The 21,355-nt window shown below is 38.7% G+C and overlaps 1 protein-coding gene across 1 annotated transcript in view; it reads left to right on the plus strand.

Moving 5' to 3' along the window:
• The window catches only part of MYO3A (myosin IIIA), a gene marked incomplete at both ends in the record, with an annotated part of 170,181 nt that overhangs the window by 934 nt on the left and 147,892 nt on the right, over window positions 1-21,355 (plus strand). The window contains 3 exons of the mRNA XM_082839748.1: window positions 1,837-1,971; window positions 16,522-16,626; window positions 17,231-17,330. Coding sequence (XP_082695874.1) covers window positions 1,837-1,971; window positions 16,522-16,626; window positions 17,231-17,330 — 340 coding nt within the window. The remainder of the gene's footprint in view (window positions 1-1,836; window positions 1,972-16,521; window positions 16,627-17,230; window positions 17,331-21,355) is intronic.

The following is a 21,355-nucleotide window of genomic DNA, read 5'->3' on the forward strand; positions in this document are numbered from 1 at the left end:
AGCTAGAATAAGCTCAGTGATCCCATAATCCCCAAACCTCTACTGAGAGCAACTTCTCCAATTACTCAGCTCTTGCACACGTGATGGGAGTGCCGTGTGATGGAAATGACGTGATGTGTGTGGGGAGGGCATCAGAGTCCTTGTCACCGCTGCTATGCTCATAAAGTGTAGGACTCTGCAAAAGGTCTGCCCCTGGGCCTCTGTTCACCTTGGTGTTGCTCTTTCTTTTTTGATAGTTTATTTCTGCTAAATCCATGATAACTACATAGTTTCATATATCTTTGAGCAGAGGAGAGGGAAGGTGGGGTTTCTTTTCAAGTAGTAAATTAGATACACTGGAGGGAAAAAAATGAATAGCACTGTGACCAGGCTTCACTGATGCTGCATGTGTTCATGTTCCCCTGTTGGAAAGTTCTTACCATTCAAACTGAGGGAAGAGAGACACAAATTAGGCTGTACCAAAGTAACTGTACCTCTGGTCTTTGCAATTATGGGTCTGTCCTTTGGTCTTCACTGTTAAGGGTTGAGGTCCATGGTGGCGAGAGAAAGGGCTCCAGACTGATCCCAATGTATCGCCCCATAATCAGTGTCTCTCTCCCATTCCTCTGCTTCTTTGTGGACAAGAACAAGTGGCTTGTGAATACATGTAGCTGTTATTCTTTCATAATCTACTCGTGTTTGGTAGACTGCTAACCTTATACATCATGTCTTGTTCTATTGCTTAAATGAAACATGTAGATTCATAACTACAGTATGAAATGTGTTCTTTTGCTGCTGTTATTCTTGTCACAGTACCTGTGTATTTCCCTAAGAATTCTTTATTTACTCTCATTCATCATGCCACAAATCAAATAAAAAAGATTTATAACCAGAAGATTATAATCTTAATAAAATAAATTTAGATGCACCCAGGCATTTTGCAGAGTGGCTTTTTTAAAACTTTTTATTAAAAGGGTCTCACTGTTATGGATTTTGAACTAATAATCTTCTCTCCAAGGTAGGGAGGAAATGAGCAATACTAGAAGGCAGTAGGCTAGTCCTGGATCTCACACAAACCAGCTCCTGTGACCCTGACTGCCCTGAGCTTTAGTTTCTTCCTCTCAAATTAGAGCTCTGGTCTGAAATTCTTTCCAGCTCTCTGATTCCATGATTCTGTCTTAAAACAGTGTGGACCTTAAATGTTACCGTAAAATATTAGAAGTCTTTTTCTTATTTATGACTCTGTGAGTTGTTTCATGTATATGTGATTTTCCTAGATACATGACTAAGTACCTAGTCATGTTTGCACTTTTACTGATGGGATAACAACCTATTCTACTTCTGGGGAATGGGCCTTTAGCTAACTAAAGGCTGTATGCCAATTTATGTAACTTAACTCACTTTTTTGGAAAGGTGGGAGTTCATTGCATGTATGACTAGTTTTGGATAGCCTTCGAATATCTTGTACTTCAAAGAAACAAAATGAACCAGCTAAAAGTTTTCATTTCAAATAAATGGCTTTGCCATCGAAATAAAGTTAACACTACAAAGAAAGGAAAATCATCTTAGGTGGTTCTCCATATACGTTTCTTTCTCATTGCACACAAAAATAGCCTTTTATTTATTCCTTTTCAAAGAAATAAATGTAGTTAGAGATATATATGATTAGCAGGAAAATCACAATCTCTCCCCTTAAGCAGTGTAATAAGAAGTTTCAATACATAGTACTGAGTGCAGTAAAAACTATTCTGACTTTGCTTTGACAAAATAAAATTCTACATTTGGTAGTCTAAATTGTTTCTTTGACTTCATTCATGTTTTCCTCACCGTTCTCTCCCCATGACTTTTTGAAACTAGGATATTGATGAAGAGATTGAAGCAGAGTACAACATCTTAAAAGCACTTTCTGACCATCCTAATGTGGTCAGATTCTATGGCATGTACTTTAAGAAGGATAAAATAAATGGAGATAAGCTGTGGCTGGTTCTTGAGGTGAGTGTTTCAGCATTATTTTACATGTGGAAATTTGCAATGTGGTCTTTTTTTTAAAATAAATTTATTTAATTTATTTATTTATTTCGTTTTGGCTGCGTTGGGTCTTGGTTGCTGCACGCAGGCTTTCTCTAGTTGCAGCGAGCGGGGGCTACTCTTTGTTGCGGCGCGTGGACTTCTCATTCCGGTGGCTTCTCTTGTTGTGGAGCACGGGCTCTATTCCCGCGGGCTCTAGGCGCACAGGCTCAGTAGTTGTGGCTCGCGGGCTCTAGAGTGCAGGCTCAGTAGTTGTGGCGCACAGGCTTAGCTGCTCCATGGTATGTGGGATCTTCCCGGACCAGGGCTCGAACCCATGTCCCCTGCATTGGCAGGCAGATTGTTAACCACTGCACCACCAGGGAAACCCCTGCAGTGTGGTCTTGGAATGACTTAATGTTTATGTAACATTGACCCCGTAAAGCAGTTCTAATATGTTCCTGGCTGGTCACATCCTTTGTTGAATGTTATGCCCAGTTCTGGTCTTGCCACCTTTAGAAACATGGGGAAATGAAAGAAAATTAATTAAAGATTAAAAGAAAATGTTTCACGACTTCCCTGGCAGTCCAGTGGTTAAGACTCCGCCCTTCCACTGTAGGGGGCACGGGTCAGATACCTAGTGGGGGAACTAAGATCCCACACGCTGTGTAGACAAAAAAAAAAAAAAACAATAAAAGAAAATGTTTCCACAATAAAAGACTAAAGAAACCAGGATTATTTTTCTTTCAGAAGAACATGTTATAAAGGGACTTCACTATAATTTTTATTTATTCATCCATATTTTGTTCAACATAACACGTGACAGAGGCTCAGTGCCAGGTGCTATGATATGAGAGGAAATTAATGTACCTGAGGCTTCATTAGACAAAAATGGCGAGCTGCTGATTTCTTCTTCTGGCTTCACTGAATACTAATGGCATAAACTACAGAACCAGGTACGGTGAGTCCTCCATATCTGTGGGTTCCACGTAGTTGGATTCAAACAGCGTGATCCGTGGATACGGAGGGTCAACCGTATTTACATTTATAGGGAAAAACCTTACTAGAAATGGTGTTGAATATTGAATAAGTTGCCAAAGGGAAATTATGGAGTCTGCCTTTTCAATTTCTGAGAATAGGTTGGGACAATTCTCTCTAATGCAGGAGTACTGGAAGGTGCCCCACTAAGGTAACTGCCAGTCGTAGAAGAATGTAAGAATGTGTTTCTTCTGATTTTCATTGAGTATTTTTATTCAAGGTGAAGTAATCACTAATTCCAATAAAATTTATAAAAATTTTTAAAAGCTGCTCTTGTCAAACTCAGGGCTAGTAAAACCTTTATTTGTTCACCGTAACAGCATCTATTTATTGTATTCACATTATTTTATTTTTTTAATTGAAGTATAGTTGATTTAGAATGTTAGTTTATGGAGTAAAGCAAAGTGATTCAATTATATCTATCTATCTATCTATAGATAGATAGATACACTCTTTCTCATATTCTTTTCCATGCAGTTTATCGCAGGATATTGAACATAGTTTACTGTGCTGTGCAGTTGGACCTTGTTGTTTATCCATTATATATATAATAGTTTGCATCTGCTAATCCCAAATTCCCAATCCATCTCTCCCCTGCACCCCGCTTCCCCTTGACAACCACAGGTTTGTTCTCTGTGTCTTGTATTCACATTATTTCATTAACATTTGATTATTCTGTTTCTTTTTTAGAATGTGCCATTGATTTTCCTGCACAGTAATCATTTATAAATTATATTGTCTCCATACTTTATATTTTTTCTATTATGGTTTTTAAACGAATCTACAAGTAGTGATCATTGTAGAAAATACTTGAAACTATAAAAAGAACCACTCTTACCTCTGAACATATTTCCTTCATCTTTTTTTTGTATGTTTAAAATGATTGACAATATTATTTATGAAATTAGCGTATTTTTCCGGTTCATATAATTTCAGATAGACTTAATCATTCTTATCTTTTTAAAAATAAATACATTCACTTGATTAATAAAAAGCAAGTAGAACCAGAGGGTTTATAATACAGAACAATATTAGTGTAGATCCAGGTTAGTGGTACCACCCTGTCCTGAGCAGGGAGGTGTGTGCTTTTGCTGTGTTGATCGCTGTACCTGGAATAGATGGCCGAACTTCTCTACTCTTTCATTTCCTAATCCGTATTCTGAATTTTGGCACGATTATTAATTGCACCTCTGGAACCCTATGCCCTCCTGCTCCATTCTGGAGGTCTGCCAGGTATCTGACCTCTGATATCTCTCTGCTGCTCACCTGGGTGGAATCCACCGTTTCTGGATCCCTTGGCCTCCTCTTTCCCAGGTTACTTCTCTGTTTCGCACATCATGTAGTTATGTGCCTTGCTCCCGTTATCCATGCTACTGATGTCACCAGATCTTGAGTCCATTCAGTTCAGTTTTTCTAAGGAACAAAACCCCCATCTGTGTGTGTGTGTGTGTGTGTGTGTGTGTGTGTGTGTGTGTGGTGCTCAGGCAGGCTCCTGGATGTTGATATTTTGTATGTTGGGTAAGAGGGTGTCAAGTCTTGATGAGAGACCTCCAAAGGATCCCTTTTTTCTGCCCCTCCCCTCCCATCTCCTCCACTTTCACTCTTACCTTGCCCTGTTTGGGTTAATCTGCTCAGGTGACCTCAAAATAGCCCCCAGCTAGCACTTCAGTTTGTGGCTTCCTCTGCATTGCTCAGTTACCACTCAGTCATCTGCATGCCATGTTGAAAAATTTTGTTGTGATCTCTTCTCCACTTCTCTCCCTTTTTGTTCTTTTTTCTCTTGTGGTTTTATACTTTTTTATTCTTTTACTAGCATTTTAATGGAGATTCACATGTGAGAGGAAATAAATGTATATGTTTAATCTGCCACCTTTAATTGAACCAGTCTTTCAAAATTGTAAAATAGAATTTTCAAGAACCTTCTCAGAATCTGAAACTGTGCATTATTTTATAGAAGTTTAAAAAAAATTCTAAATAACCAGTTGTGTTCTTCAAAGGTAGGCAATTTATTACGATTTCAGAATTATTTTGTATTTCTCAGTTTAGTTCAAGATAGCTTTATAGTTTTAGTTAAATCATGCATTAAAACAAAGCAAAACTTTTACTCATCTCAACATAATTACCTGAGTAATAGAATATAAATTATGAACTTAAACCATTTTGCCTTAAATTAATGGTGAATTGTAAAGAATTTACTTCATATTTGTGTTTGTGTATTTGAGATGTGATGCTCTGCAAATCCTTAATGCAGTCTTGAATAAAATTTTGTATATTTATATCCTTCAGAACATTTTCAGTAATGCATCTTTAATTTTTTTCCTTGTTGAATCATTGGAAAATTAGCATTTGAAGATACAGGTGTTCTGCCTGATGTAGGCCTAAATGCGCAAGGACACAAGGTACAGATCTTTGCCCAGAGTTTAAAAATATTGAATGAGATCATTCACTGTCTTTTATGCCTAACAAATTCCTATTCTAATTATATTGTCATTTCTCAGTATAATCACTTGGAGTTAGGTGTGAGTTGGAGACTCCAGGTCATAGTTAAATGTTCTTTTGAGAGAGCAGAAAAGATTGATTAAAATACTTTTGGAACATCAGGTACAAGCAAAGTGGCTTCCTGATATAATGAATCAGCAGAGACTTAACAGCTTCTTTGAACTTTGTCCTTATATTTTATTATCAGATGGAGGTATTGGAAATATCCCTAAAAGGCTTGAGAAAAAAGAATAAATGGTAATTTATTAAAATAGTATTTCAGGAATCTGACCTATTTGCACTCACAAAGTGGGGGAAAAACACAGAGAAAGCAAGAAGTTGGCAAACTGTATGTAAGGTAATTGATTTGCACATATGCAAATTAGACTAATTATATATACACATAAGTGGCTAGATGTACAATTACCTGATTTATAAACATGAATGGTGCAGGTGCTGCTTTAGAGGCACTTTCAGAAAATTGGCTTGTGGCATAAATACTTTATTCTACAAAATGACTACTAATTATACCTCTTATCATAATAAAGCCCCAATAAATTATTCTGCATGAGGGTAAGGATGGCCAAAGAGGGGCTGTGGTGTTACCCAGAGAGTCATGCTAACAGTGCTAGACTTCTGATGTGAATCTACATAAAGAAGGTGTGTCCTGGAGGGGCTGAGCCATCAGTAATATCCCTCGTTATCATCCTGGCATGTGCCGGGGGCGCCGTACCAGCTTAGACAAACTCCTGCCCAGAGGTTTTTCATCTTGAAAAATCATTTTATTTATATTTCGATCCAGAATTGAAATTCTAAGAAGGGGATTACTTGCTCAGATTTTACTGGATAGTCTGTTTTTTCTGTTATTTAGTTGTGATTTTTGAATTATTGCTTTCAGTTTGATACAATTTTTCTTCTTCCTGTTTTTTTTCTTTCATTTTGTTACACTATAAATTTTTGAGCATTAATGATATACAGGCCTCTGTTTAGGAACTATTTCCTTCTAAATTCTCTGTATATTCATTTTCAGGACATAGAGAAGAGCACTAGTTGCTAGCTCTCTGAAATTCCAGTTACACATTTGTAATGAAACTACCTAAGAAGAGAAGGGGTAGAAAGTTTTCTTTTGTGGGAACTGATTTTTTTTGCAAAATGTCTCTGGGAATTTTTATTGTTACTTAGTATTCTAGGTTTTCCTAATGATGTCAGCATAAAGGGAAAACTGATGTATTTTTTTTTTTTTTACTTATGCTTCATTTTGAAATACCAGACTTATATTAATTTTTGCTTATTGCTATCATATCTCTTGACTGACCTGCTTTGTAAAATGTACATACCTCTTTTGCTTAGTGTTTCCGTTAATTCCTAGCATCTCCTGTGGAGGATCAGGGGCTGGATGTAGGCGGGGCTCGGGGGAGGTCACTAGGTTTCTGCATCTGATTATCACTAAATCGGGAGACTAAAAAACAGAGTCAAAATTGAGTTAAATCAGTCTGGTGTTAAGCATTTTCTACTGATGAGCTCGAGGGGCAAAATTGTAATTCACCCTTTCTTGGTTGGCCGGACAGCAGCACCTTAAGTACTTGAGGAATACAGTCTTCTGTCTCAGAGTCTATTTGTCTAGTATGTCCTCAGCCATAGTGGCTGTGAAAAGATGGCCTCTGTCATTGTGTGTGTGTGTGCGTGCGCGTGCGTGCATGCATAAGTGTCTAAGACTAAAGTTTATTCATCCAGTCATTTATTAATTCCATAAATATTATCTATTACTTTGGGCCAGGCATTTTGGTAGGTTCTGGACATTCAGTGGAGAACAAGACAAACTGTCATCCTGGGGCTTAGAGTCTAATGGTGCAGAAAGACAATTTAAAACTAAATAGACAAATTAAATAATTACACATTGTTATTGATACTATGAAGAATATAAATGGGGTGCTAATAAAGAATGAAAAAGAAGACCCTTTACGAAAAGAGAGGTGAAAGAAGGCCTAGCTGAGTAGGTAACATTTTAAGCCTCCACCTGAAAAAAAAAAAAAGCAGGACACTTGTGGTACCTTTGTTCTTTAATATATATTCCAGATACTCTGATAAGGATCATCCCCATCTCAAACCCACTGAAGCAGAAACTCCAAGAATGAGTTTTAGGAAACTAGTTTTTTAAACAAGTACTAAGGTGATTCTTATCAAAGGAAAGTTTGGAAAACACTGCTAGAGCTTCTCAGATTTCAGCGTGCATAGAAGTAATCTGGGACTTCTGCTCTGGCCATGACAGTAACTTGCATCATTGCGTGGCTGTACCATAAATAACTAGAAAACGGCATAAAATATATTTTTAAAAACACAACAATTTTCAAACACTGGGAGAGAGCTTAAGACTGTGACATTGAGAAAAGGAAATAAACAAGAGGAACACTACAATTATCCCATCTTTAATCTTGGAGGCAGTTTCCAGACCACGGGCATAAGGAGGACATTCCCAAGGAGATCACAGCTATCCTGCTGAACTGAAAAGATTGGGAAGGCAGAAGTGGCTGGAATTTTCAAAGAAGAGAGAGTTAAGCGGGAAAAACGCTCCAGAAATCTGCATAGGGGTTCCCTTGAGTCTTTTACTGAAAACCAAGCTGGAAATGTATAGGGCAAGATTTCAGGCAGTTGGGCAAAGAACAATTATTAGGGTAAGAATTACTGAAAAGCAGTAATCTGAACAACTGCTGGAGTTCGTGCAGGGTTGAGAGATGCTTGAGTTCTGATCAGCCAAATTGGGGAATCTTTGTTGAACCCCTGAGACACTTAGTAGAGACCCTCCAGAAGGGTTATGCGTTAAAGGAAGGGCTAGACTCACCCTAGAATAAGAACTTCTCTTGGCCTCCCATAAGAAGTTCAAAAACAGGGCTTGAAATGTTCAGGTTGGTCCACAAGTAGATTAACTGCCTGACAGAACAAAATTCAACGTTCATTAAGGGAAGACAACAAGATCTGAACATTCAAATGTAAAATTAGTCATGTCCATCATTTAATAAAAAATTATTAGATATGTAAAGAAGCAGGAAAAGGTGACCCATTATCAGAATAAAAATCAGTCAAAAGAGCCAGACCCAGGAATAACCAGGATAATGGAATTAGCAGATAAAGACTTTAAAACAGCTATTATCACAGCGTTCAAGGATTTCAAAAGGAAAACATGAACATAATGTTGAAAGAAATGAAAACTATAGAAAAGAGTTGAATGGAGCTTCTAGAATAGAAAAGTACAATATCTGTAGTGAAAAATATATAGTATTGAGTTTAACAGCAGCTTAGACATGTGGAAGAAAAGATCAGTGAATTTGAAGACCGGAAAATAGAAGTTGTCTAAACTGAGCACAGACAGACAAAAAAGGGGGAAAGACCCCTGCGACTTATGGGAATTATCTAGTATTCTAAACTGTGTGTAATTTCAGTCCAAGAGCAGTACAGGGGCGGGGTGGGGGGGCAGAGATACAGTATTTAAATAAATGATGGCTGCAATTTTTCTGAATTTGGTAAACACTAAAAAGTCACAGATCTAAGAAGCTCAAAATCCCTCTTGTAGGATAAACAAAGAAAACCACACTAAGATATGTCACAAACAAGGTGCTGAACACTAATAATGAAGAGACCATTACAAAAGCACCAAGAGGACATGTAGGGGTCAGAGAGAAGCGTGGTCACTGGTCTGTCCTCCAGTGCAGTGGAATGGTATATTTAAAACATTGAAAGCCTTTCAACTTAGAAATCTGTATACAGTGAAAATGTTATTCATTAATGAAGGCAAAATAAAGACAGATGTTTTCATCAAAGGAAAAGAATTTACCGTCAGAGACCTGCACCATAAAAATGTGGAATAAAGTTTTCAGGCTGAAGGAAAATGACTTCATATAAAAACTCAGACCTGCAAAAAGAAATGAAGAATATTATCCATGGTAAATATAAAGATAAATAAGAAACTTTGTATGTTATATTTTTTAGTATCTTTAAAAGAAAAAAATCACTGTTTGAAACCATAATTATAATTATGGTTTGTGGGGTCATTACATGCAGAATTAAAATGTATAACAACAATAGCAAAGGGACAGGAGAGGAAAAATGGAAACGTACAGTCTTAAGGGTCTTACATTACTTATGAAGTGGTATAATATTATTTTAAGGCATACTGTGTTAAGTTAAAGGTGCATATTGTAAACGCTAAAGCAACCACTAAAAATAAAATGAAAAAGTACAGTTAATAAGCCTATAGAGGACAAAATTAAATACTACAAATATTAGTTGTGTTCTTAAATGTTACTTCATTTGCTGTACACCCTTACAATTTCCAAAGACTTTAACTCATTGTTTATTTTTATAATTTTCACCAGTTATACTGGGGAATGAGTCCACAGAGTTCTTCACACTGTCATTCTGGGGAAAAAAAATGAATCCTATGAAATCTTTAAGAAAGAAATAATCAGTCTTGTTGACTCATTTATGAGGGCAACATTATACTGACGAAAGAAGACAAAGATATGACAAGAAAAGAAAATATATTCTGACATTTCACATGAACACATTTGGGAAAAATCTTTCTCAAAATATTAACAAATTGAATCCAGTAATATATAAAAATGTTAATATGTTATGACTGAATGGGATTGATCCCAGGAATGCAATTTTATTAAAACATTAAAATAAGTTTGTTAAACATTAAAATTTATTGCATCATAATTCACTGTATTAATGGAATCAAAGAGAAAAAAATCAATAAAAACGTGTCAAAATTCAACACCCATTTGTGATAATCTCAGCACTCTAGGAATAGATGGAAATTTCACCTAACAAAGTGCATCTACCCAATTTCTTATGAAGTGTGCAAAAAAAGTTTGGACTCCTTGCAAAAGCATATATATAATATGTTTAATATCTTTCTTTTGGGGGGAAATTCAAATTAAAACCACAATGAAGCTATAGTACACACCCACTAACATGACTAAAATTTAAAAGACTTATAATACCCAGTATTGGTGAGGTTGTGGAGCAAATTGAACTTTTACACATTACTTCGGCAGTGTGAAATGGTGCAGTTACTCTGCAAGCAATACAGCCGTGTCTTATAACATTACACCCACAGTTACCAAAAACTTCACGTGTAGGTGTTTGCTAAAAATTGGTTTCTATAAAACGACTCAAACGCTTTTATAAAATGAGCAAAGTAAAAAAACTAGAATGAGTGTTAGAAAATGAGAGTTTCTGCTTTTGTGGCCTCACATGGGATATGGTCAGGCTAAGCGAAGCGTCTTAGAGCATTCTTAGAATAAAGAAAAAACAATGAAAAACAGCAAAAGTCAGAAATGCCAACTGCAGAAGTCAGTAGTCCTTTTCCAGAAATTCGAGTAAAAATCTCGTATCTCTCCTAACACAGTGAAGACAGAATACATTTTGAAAACTTATAAAAGCTGTCTTTGGAAGTGAGTTGTAATGATCTGTTCAGAGAATATCATCTCTTTTGATTTAGGTTATTGGGTTTTTTTTCATGTTTGACTGCAGCCTAGGGAGAGGATTCATTCTCACTGTTGCTCTGTCCTTTCATTAGTGTAGCTCTGGCTTAAGAAAATTATGCTTCAGTTTTGTTCAGTGAAAGAACGTTAAGGCCCTGTTGTAGCATTGTGCTGCGAAGCTACGCTTAAGGGTTTTCTGGTCCCCTATTACAAATCCCCCTTTTAACCTATCTTGGTGATTTAAGAATTGCATAGGGTTAATATGATGCAATTCATTCCTCTGGGTGCAGTTCTTTTTAAATGGAAACATAACGGTCATTTTCATTTTTTATGATCTGTTGCTTAATTCAACATTTGCATTTCCTTTAATATATTTTAATCCTTCACATTCATTTAAAAACAAAGGTACTAAAGTTAATTGTTTTTCACTTTATTCATGTATGAAAGGCATTTTATGCTAATTGAACAAAAGTAAATTTCATCCTAGAGCATATTTGAAATGTTGCTAATTCTAACCAACTATTTAGAATATTCATGGTGATATCTCATCTTGGGCATCTTTAGGAAGAGGTCAACCACAAGTTAACTTGTGGTTTATTGATATTTGGTCCCTATGGTCTGTTTAATAATTTCTTTTTCGTTTTAATCTACCTCTTCTTGAAGTTTCATTCAAAAGACCCCTTTCCATTCTGAAAATTAAACCACTATTCCTGCTTAGGCAGCAGCCAAATAGTAGAATAATTAGTTTCTAAGAAGACCCTGTAAGGGGTCTGACATAACTTGGAGTAATTTTCTTTGCTCCTTCATTATTAGTTTAGGACCTTTTCAAATATTCTTGATGTTAGCAGCTAGATTTTAAAAAATTAATAGATTTTATTTTTTTGAACAGGTTTAGGTTTATGGAAAAAATGAGTGGAAAGTTCAGAGAGTTTCCATAAATGCCCCTCACCAAGTTTTCCCTGTTATTAACATCTTGCATTGGTATGGTACATTTGTTACAGTTGATGAGACTAATAATGATACATTATTGTTAACTAAAGTCCATAGTTTACATTAGGGTTAATTCTCTGTGTTGTACATTTTACAGATATTTTAAAGACTTTATTTTTTAGCATAGTTTTAGAGTCACAGAAAAATTGAGAGGGAGGTACAGAGATTTCTCATATGTCCTCTGCCCTCACACATGCATAGACTCCCCCATTATCTACATTTCTTATCAGAGTGGTGCATTTGTTACAATTGACGAACCTACACTGACACATCAGTACCGTCCAAGGTCCACAGTTTACCTTAGGGTTCACTCTTGGTGGTATAATTTTTATGGATTTTGACAAATAAATAATTACCTGTATCCACCATTACAATATCATATAGACTTGTTTCACTGCCCTAAAAATTCCTCTGTGCTCCATCTGGTCATTCTTCCCTTTCTCTTCCCTGAACCCTGTTAATCATTGATCTTTTTACAGGATCCATTGTCTTGCCTTTTCCAGAATGTCATATAGTTGGAATCATACAGTATGTAGTATTTTCAAATTGCCTTCTTTCACTTAACAGTATACATTTAAGATTACCCTATTCCTTGTGTTGGTAACTAGGTTTTAAACCCAATTCAGAGTCATATTTTCTGTTTTCTGGGTACCTTTGAATAACAGAAAAGTGTTCTGTAATAATTGGGCATCCATATATAATCCATACCTAACACATGTACAAAAATTAACTGAAAATGGATTATAGACCTACCTGTATGTGGAACCTAAAACTATAAAACTTCCTGAAGGAATTATAGAAGAAAAATTTTTTGACCTTGGGTTAGGCAAACATTTTCTTGATATGACATAAAAAACACTTTCCGTAAAATTTTTAACATGATAAATTTAGAACTTCTGCTTTTCAAAAGACACTTAAAATAAAAGGTCAAGCCACAAACTGGGAGAAAGGACTTGTATCCAACATACATAAAGAACTCTCAAAACTCAATAATAAAAAAAAATTAAAAATGAACCAAAAATTTGAACACTTCACCAGAGAAAGTAAATGGATAGCAAATACATACATGAAAAGATGGTCAATGAAATTAGTCATTAGACAAACTCAAATCAAAATCACATGAGATCCATTTAGAATGACTTTTTAAAAAGTCACAGTGTCAACTGCTGACGAGGATGTGGAGCAACTGGAACTCTCGTTCACTGCTAGTGGGAATGCAGAATGGTACAGCCACTTCGGGAAATAGTTTAGCAAATACCTAGAAGGTCATACATGTGACCGATAGGACCCAACAATTCCCAACAGCAATGAAAACCATATTCATGGAAAAGCCTATTATGCAAATGTTTACAGTGGTTTTCCTCATAATTGCCAAAAACTGCAAACAACTCAAAAGTCTTTCACTTAATGAATGGATAAACAAACAGTGGTTTATCTATTCAGTGGAATACTCAGCATTAAAGAAGGAATGACTAACATTAAAATAGCATTAAAGAAGGAATGTACAGCAACAAAGATGAATCTCAGATTCATTGTGCCAAATCAAAGGAGCTAGACTTAATGGGCTACACACCTTATGACTCAATCCGCATGACATTCCTGCGAAGACAAAATCATAGGGGCAGAAAAGAGATTAGTGCTTGCCAGGGACTGGGGAAGAGGTTTGACTACAAAGAGACAGGAGGGTAGATTTTTGTGTGATGGAGTTGTTCTGTATCTTGACTGTGGTTGTGGTTACATGACTAATATGTTTGTCAATACTCAGAATTGTATGCTAAATTGGGTGAATTTTATTGTATGTAAATTATGCCTCAACATACCTTACTTTAAAAAAAAACTAAAGTGTATATCACAAAGAATCCTGTATTCTCAACTTTACTAGTTAGGGAAAATAACTATGTCAAAGAAATATTGATACCAGAAAGTGGTATTTGAACTTCTTAGTGCAAACTCTATGGTCGCATTAGTTCTTTTTTCAATTTTTATTTTATTTCCTGCACATTTCTTTGTTTAAAAATAAATTTATTTATTTTTTATTTTATTTATTTATTTATTTTTGGCTGCGTTGGGTCTTCGTTGCTGTACATGGGCTTTCTCTAGTTGCGGTGAGCAGGGGCTGCTCTTCGTTGCGGTGAGCAGGGGCTACTCTTTGTTGCAGTGCACGGGCTTCTCATTGCAGTGCCTTCTCTTGTTGCAGAGCACAGGCTCTAGGCACGAGGGCTCAGTATTTGTGGCTCGCGGGCTCTAGAGTGCAGGCTCAGTAGTTGTGGTACACAGGCCCAGTTGCTCTGCAGCATGTGGGATCTTCCCGGACCACGGCTCGAACCCATGTCCTCTGGCATTGACAGGTGGACTCTCAACCACTGCGCCACCAGGGAAACCTCGTCCTGCACGTTTCTTTATGGCTCCTTTATTCTCCCTGTAAGATCCTAGCTGTTTACTCTTGAATTAACATAATAGTCAATCACAGAAGATGCAGCAAAGAGGCCACACTTTGGAGACATAGGAAAAGCCATTCAGTCACCCTGCAATGAATTTTGGAAATTTAAAAACTGGTCCTAAAACTTGGTTCTTTTAAATAAGTGCTCTGCAATTTAAAGGACTCAATTTCTTTTCAGTCAATTTTTTAAAAATTAATTAATTAATTAATTTTTTTGGCTGTGTTGGGTCTTCGTTTCTGTGTGAGGGCTTTCTCCAGCTGCGGCAAGCTGGGGCCACTCTTCATCGCGGTGCGCGGGCCTCTCACTGTCGCGGCCTCTCCCCTTGTGGAGCACAGGCTCCAGACGTGCAGGCTCAGTAGTTGTGGCTCACGGGCTTAGTTGCCCCGTGGCATGTGGGATCTTCCCAGACCAGGGCTCGAACCCGTGTCCCCTGCATTGGCAGGCAGATTCTTAACCACTGCGCCACCAGGGAAACCCCCTTTTCAGTCAATTTTGAATAATTTTGTGAACTAATCTTGCTGGGCCACAGAGGAGGCAATGTGACCCTGTATTCTGTTGTCAGGACAGCACACTCTGCTTCTTATCCAGTTAAAAGGTGTTCCCTTTTCTGCAGAAGAAAATGCTGGTTTGGGAGTGCTAGGGCTGCACAGATTCCTGTAGAAGATGAAAGTTTTCTTTGAATGTAGAAAGTTATAAAAGGAGTTGCATCTAAGTGTTCATTTGTGACTTCGTGTTTAGATTTTAAACACACTTACAAAAACAATATTACACAAGATGGCTAGATCGACCAGCCGGCCCAGACCTCCTTTTGGGGGATCATGACATGTCATGATTAAATGTAAGACTGGACTCTAAAGTCAGGCTGTCCAAGTTGAGGTCTTAGCTCTGTCACTACTGTGTGATCTTTTCCAAGTTACCTTTTAGCATTTTGTGCCTCACTTTCCCAATCCTTAGTATGGAGATGCTAATAATTCCTATTTCACAGAGTAGTGAGATACACAGATAATGCATGTAAATGGATTAGAAATGTGCTAGCTTAAAAAATGTGCCCAACACAGCTGTTATTATCTAATCTATAATGTATCAGAAGTGTTAAGGCATCCAATAAAATCTAATCACTGTGTTAGAAAAAAGTTTGAGAGAAAATGTGTTTAGTATTTTAGATGAGGGTGTCAGGAATACACTTCCTCTCACCTATGTTTTCTACCTCCATTTAGGTCAGTAGAGTCAGGGAAATGCCAGGCTCTTAGTTTGCAGGCACTGAGGTGTCAGAGGAGGCCCCATAGTTCAGGGTAAGGGCAAGGAGACCATGGACCAGAGCCCTGGGGGGAGAGACAGAGCTGACAGCAAACGCTAATGGATCAGACATTAGGGGATCACGGGGTCAAAGCTTTGTTGGGACCATTTACCTAGTTATCTCCCCTCTCATGTTCCACTGCTAATGTCAGTGTTTGTCTCTTCTGAGAATGCACAGCCCGTTTGAAAGTTTACTGTGGGACTTCATGTTACCTAACTTCAGAGAAACCTGGATGTGAAAAATTCCCCTACCATGCCCCTCCCTCTTTTTTGCCTCTACTCTTGGGAGGTGTGGAGGGAGGAAGCTAGGGAACATGACACTTAAAACAGTTTTCGAAAATAGTATTTGTAACCCTTACTTCAGCACACTCTGAAGTTTTACCAGAAGGGAGGTATGTTTTTAAATTAATGCGCATATGAAGCAGTATATAGCCATGGATTGAGGTCACACTGCACTATTAATTAAACTATCAGGAATCAAGAATGCCTTTAAGCCCTAGATCTTAAAATTTGAGACTGATTTATAGAATCATAATTCTTTTCCTTAAATTTAAAAGCCAAGCCCAGTGCTTCTCCAGATTCTCTTCTAAAAATTAATTCAAATGGAAACTGTGTTCCAGTAATTAATTGTACACTAGTACAAGTTTATATCTTCATTTCATTTATGAAACCATAAAGATGATGGGAATAATTGTTTGAAACAAAAAATTAGAACAGTTTTGTAAAACGTTTTGAGGAAGCCTTTTATAGCAAGTACTTAAAATGGCATATCATTTTATTATCTATCTTGAAATATTCTTTTATAGCTGTGCAACGGAGGATCAGTGACAGATCTTGTGAAAGGATTTCTGAAGAAGGGCAAAAGAATGAGTGAGCCCATAATTGCCTACATTTTACGTGAAGCGCTGTTGGTAAGGCGGTTTAAATTGTTCACGCATTAATTAGGAGGCAGTTCCAGTTAAATAAAAAGTGAGGATCCTATTTTTAGCAAAACATCACTACATTAGTATTTATCGATGCAAGAGTAAGATGCAAAATGTGAAAAGTTTAGCATAACTAATTCCTTTTTTCCATTAGAGATCTACCCTCCTTGTGTCAACAGAAACCTGAGTTTTGATCTCCTAGGTATATTTCTGAGATTATGGTAAAGGTAGATAATGTGTATTTTTACTAATAGTTAGGTTTTTATTTGCCATTGTTTATTTATTTATTCCTTTAAGAGCCATTATTTCAAATGAGTGTATAGAATGTTTTCTTATGTTGAGATCAGCACATTTTAAGTAAACTATTTGCTAAGGGCTGAGGAGTATGCACTGGTTTCTTTGAATTTTTATATAGTCCAAAGTGGAAATGATATACTTTGATCTGACCAACTCAATGTGAAGCATTTAGGAACCTTTGTTAATTTTAACGTGTGGTGTGTTTCCTATTGATTCTGTATAAATGCGTCCATCTGAAAAATGTGTTTTTGATGCTTTCTCTAAAAGTCACTGCGGATTTATCTCCCACTTCTAGGGACTTCAGCATTTACATAACAACAAGACTCTCCACCGTGATATAAAAGGAAATAACATCCTATTAACCATCGAAGGCGGAGTTAAACTCGTAGATTTTGGTAAGTTTTGTTTGAAATGCATGGATTTGGGCCGCAGAATGACTCGTATGATGTGATTTGATCATTTTCCGTCAGCCTTGCTTTGTAGGCATTGAAAGAGAAAAAACCAGTATCTCATTGAGGTAGGAAAGTTGCAGAGATTTTAAAAAATTTGGCAAATGAGAGATTCCCAGAAGGAAGAGTGACTTCTTTCAAGTCAGCCATCGTGTGCCTGTAACGCTCCTGCAGCAGTATGTGTGGTTGATCCTCTGAAATAGACGGGCTCCACGTAATCACACTAAGTCTAAATGGTAAAGCCCACGGCCCTTACTACTGATTGCTTTCCCGACGGGCAGGTGCCCAAACCCAGGATTTTGAGACATGAGGGGAAACCTTCAAATGTCTCTGGGAAAATGTTTTCCCTCCTAAGAGGGCAGCACAAGTAAAGATGGTCTCTTTCTTACTTGGGACCTTCCATGTCTTATCGTGTTGCCCGCAGCCACCTTGTTCTATCCTGAGGTGTTCCATCCCAAGTGGAAAGGCAGCCCTGCGAGACGGGAAGAAGGAGGGTCCTTGGTGACATAGTCCAGCCACTACATCAACTGACTTTGAAACCTCCCCTATCTCTGGACCTTCTGTCATGTGAGATAATACATTTCCGTATTGACTGAGCCAATTCGGAGTGTCTGTGTCAGAGCCAGAGGCACTGTAGCTGATACCTCGGCTCCTCCTTTTCCAGTTGTGACAGTGATATCTCCCCCGTCTCATTGGATCCCCACTAACACACGACACCCGTGAGAGCGGGTAGCATTATTCTAGGACATCTCAGTATCCTTGTTGTTCTCCCCTTCCTGCACTCAGGCTGGGTAAGGTGTCTCTCCTTGTGCTTCTGTACCCTGTATATTTCTCCATTTCTGTGTTTATCACATAAGATTATGATGGTCTATTTGGTCTTCCTAGGTAGATAAAGATACTTAGGCTCACAGATAGACAGGGTCATTAAGAGGTGGGACTATGTCATCTTTTATTTTGTAGACCTAATACTTTGGGAATAGTAGCTTAGTGAGTAATAGTTGAATGAATGAGTGACTCTTCCTTCATTTTGCATTTTGGAAAATGAAGCTTAGGGAAAGTAATCGACTCACTTTAGAAATTCATTGTTTTAATCCCAGTATGTAGCTCTTTAGTGATCTGTCTTCACCCAGGAATGAACTTCAGAGCAACAGTTGAATAGCGTATCTTTCGAACGACCACGTATTTTTTTTCCCTCAGCTGAGCATTTGAAAACTACGGAGCAGCAGTGAGCTTGGCAATGAAGTCCTGATTAATAACTGGGATGCAGCTAGTGTGTGTTACTAGTTGAGTTCAGAGCTGTGCATTTGAACAATCTGTCCGGGTTAGGATGCTAATGAGAACTTGGGCCTGAAATTCTAAAAAACAACAAACACTCTTCACTGCTCCATGGACAGAGCCATGACTCTCTTCAGACAATAATTTTGGCTCCGGTCTTAACAGACCCAAATGGAGAACTTAATATTTAACTTGAGATCTCATAATTCTCTTGCTCTAAAAAGTGGCTACAGTATATAGAGCCCAGATGAAAATTGTTAAAACAAATGTAGGTAAACGTCTTCTTCAGTCACACACAAAAAAGAACTTGATAAACCAGTAGCTCTGAGAAAGGCAACTTCCTGGGACACCCTCCAAAGTAATCCAGAGTAAAAATATACACCTAGATAATAAATAAAGTGGCCTTTATTATGATATCTTTAGAAAGTAGTCATAATGTAGAAAGCCGACAAAACGGGAGCTTTGGTTTTATATTAATTAACTTAAAGACTTTACTGTCAGCAGCAATTAGAGAAGAGGGTCAGTTGCCTATCAAATGTGTCCCTGGTGTCTGATACTAAAATGCTATTATTTGCATATAAAAGGATGCTTATATTTCTGTTCTCCATGGTAAGAGGACATGGATTCGATTCACCTAGGATGGTTTAAGGTTTTCATATGAATTAAAACCCGAGGATGGGGGCTCGTACGTAGTGAAGCTTCTCAAGGGCGTAAGGAATACAGTGTACTGAGCCGCCAGCTGCAGGGCCAAACCGAAGACCAGGGCCCTCAGTTTATGTGTAAATCCGATTTTCGGAGAATGCCACAGCTGGGAGTAACGGAGTTTAGCATATATGTTTATTTGGATTTCTCTCCTCATTATTGGGTACTGGAGATCTGTACTCGGATGGCTGCCAGTCCTCTAAATGCTCAGATGGAACCCCACCATCTCACCCATTCCCGGGGATCTGCTTCATATCGAGAGTTTCTTGCCTTAGAAAAAAGTCCTCGGTATCTGTTTTGTTGCTCAAGCTAGAAATCTTAGCTTATCCTAGAGCTTTCCTCTGTCTTCACCGCCCACATCTACCATGTGTCACAAGGCTGTGTCTCTGTTATAAATTCCCAGGCTCCATCTTTATCTCTCTGCCCCGGTCCTCACCGTCATCTCTGACCTGGGCTCCTGTGGCCACACTTTACTAACCCCGCTGCAGCCGGTCTCATTCCTCTCCTTCCAGACCATTCCCCACACTGCAGCTCTGGCTCAGCTGACCCTGCCACTCTCTCGCTCAGTATCTTGTCCATGGTTAGTCAGCCCTCCTTGGGGAGGGCTGTGCGCCGTGTGATCCTGTCTGCTGGCCCAGAGTAAAGCACTGAATGATTAACACCTTTTTTTTGCCCCTTGGCGCACAGCAGGGACCGCCTCTTCCTATTACCTGTGAGCCAGGTCAACTTCTTTCAGCCTCTTAAATGTACCACCGTCTTTCTCAGTCAGGGCTCTTAACACATGTGTCGGAGGAAGTTCTTCGAAATTGGTTAACATGCTCTTCTCTTGCTTATCCAAGAATGTGACCTTCACCCCAGTCTGCCAGAAGCATCTCTCTGTTTGGGGCGGGGGGGGGTGGTGGTGTTAAGATTTGTTCCAGAAGGAATGCAAGAAAATGACTGAGGTAATATTAAAAAATAGGAATGTGTAGCAAGACCCGGGTTATCTCTTGAGAAAGATCTGTCTAAATTGCTTTATCTTCTCTTTAGCTTATGGAGAGGGAAATTCCAGGGATCCATCGTAGGGTTTTGCATAAGAGAGAACAGAAAGAAGAGGGAAACCCTTTCCAGTTCTCGGGTGATTGTGGAAAGGTGAAACAGAGAAAGAGGCGGGACAGTGAGATGAGCTTTTAAAAAGTGAAGGTGACAATGAGGGTGGAAAGGAACTCTTACCCTCACTCTTCCCACCACCATCATTCTGAGTCCCAGACAAAGTCCCTGCAGAGTCTGCGCCAGTCCAGACTGGTGTGATCACATCGTCCTGACGCAGAGTTGTAGAGTGATTAGGTACAGGAAGCACTCAAGCTAAGCTTCTCCAGACCCCTTACCCTCTGCTCCCGTTAACCCCCCAATAACTGAAAATCTGTCTGGGGAGTTTCTAGAGGGGGCTGCTCAGGATGGGCGGCGAGGGGCAGAGCCCAGATCACCTGAGCCAGGTCTGAATAGGAGTCACAGCCAGACCTCAGAGCATTGTCAGCCCCAGCTGAAGCCACCCTGAGCCTTCGTCTGCCAGGAGGCCCTACACAGGTAGCCCTGCCTGCATGAGAAGAGGCCACAGGCTCGCTGGATGCAGACCCCCTCAGGAGGGCCAGTGGGCCCGTAGCAGGCAGGCAGACAGACAAAGGAACATGGCCCCAGAGACCAGAGACCGACCACACCCGAGGACCCTCCCTCTTCTCCCCACCACAAGGTCTTATAAGCCATCCCTCATCCTGTACAGACAGTACCGTCTTCAGGAGAGAAGAAGGAGGGGCTCCATCTGAGAGACGGAGCACGCACTTTCATCCAAGAGAGACTGAGCTCTCTCCACAAGGACTTACGGTTTCCACCTGACTAAGCTGTACTTCTCCCAGCCAGTGGGTGGGGACACGGGAGAGCCCATGATAGTTAGAGGCAAAATGAAGAAATCACAATGACAGTTCTCTTTATGTGTCTAAGATGTATGTCATTGAATT

This window comes from Leucopleurus acutus (assembly GCF_964270905.1).
Source record: "Leucopleurus acutus genome assembly, chromosome: 1".
NCBI lineage: Eukaryota > Metazoa > Chordata > Mammalia > Artiodactyla > Delphinidae > Leucopleurus > Leucopleurus acutus.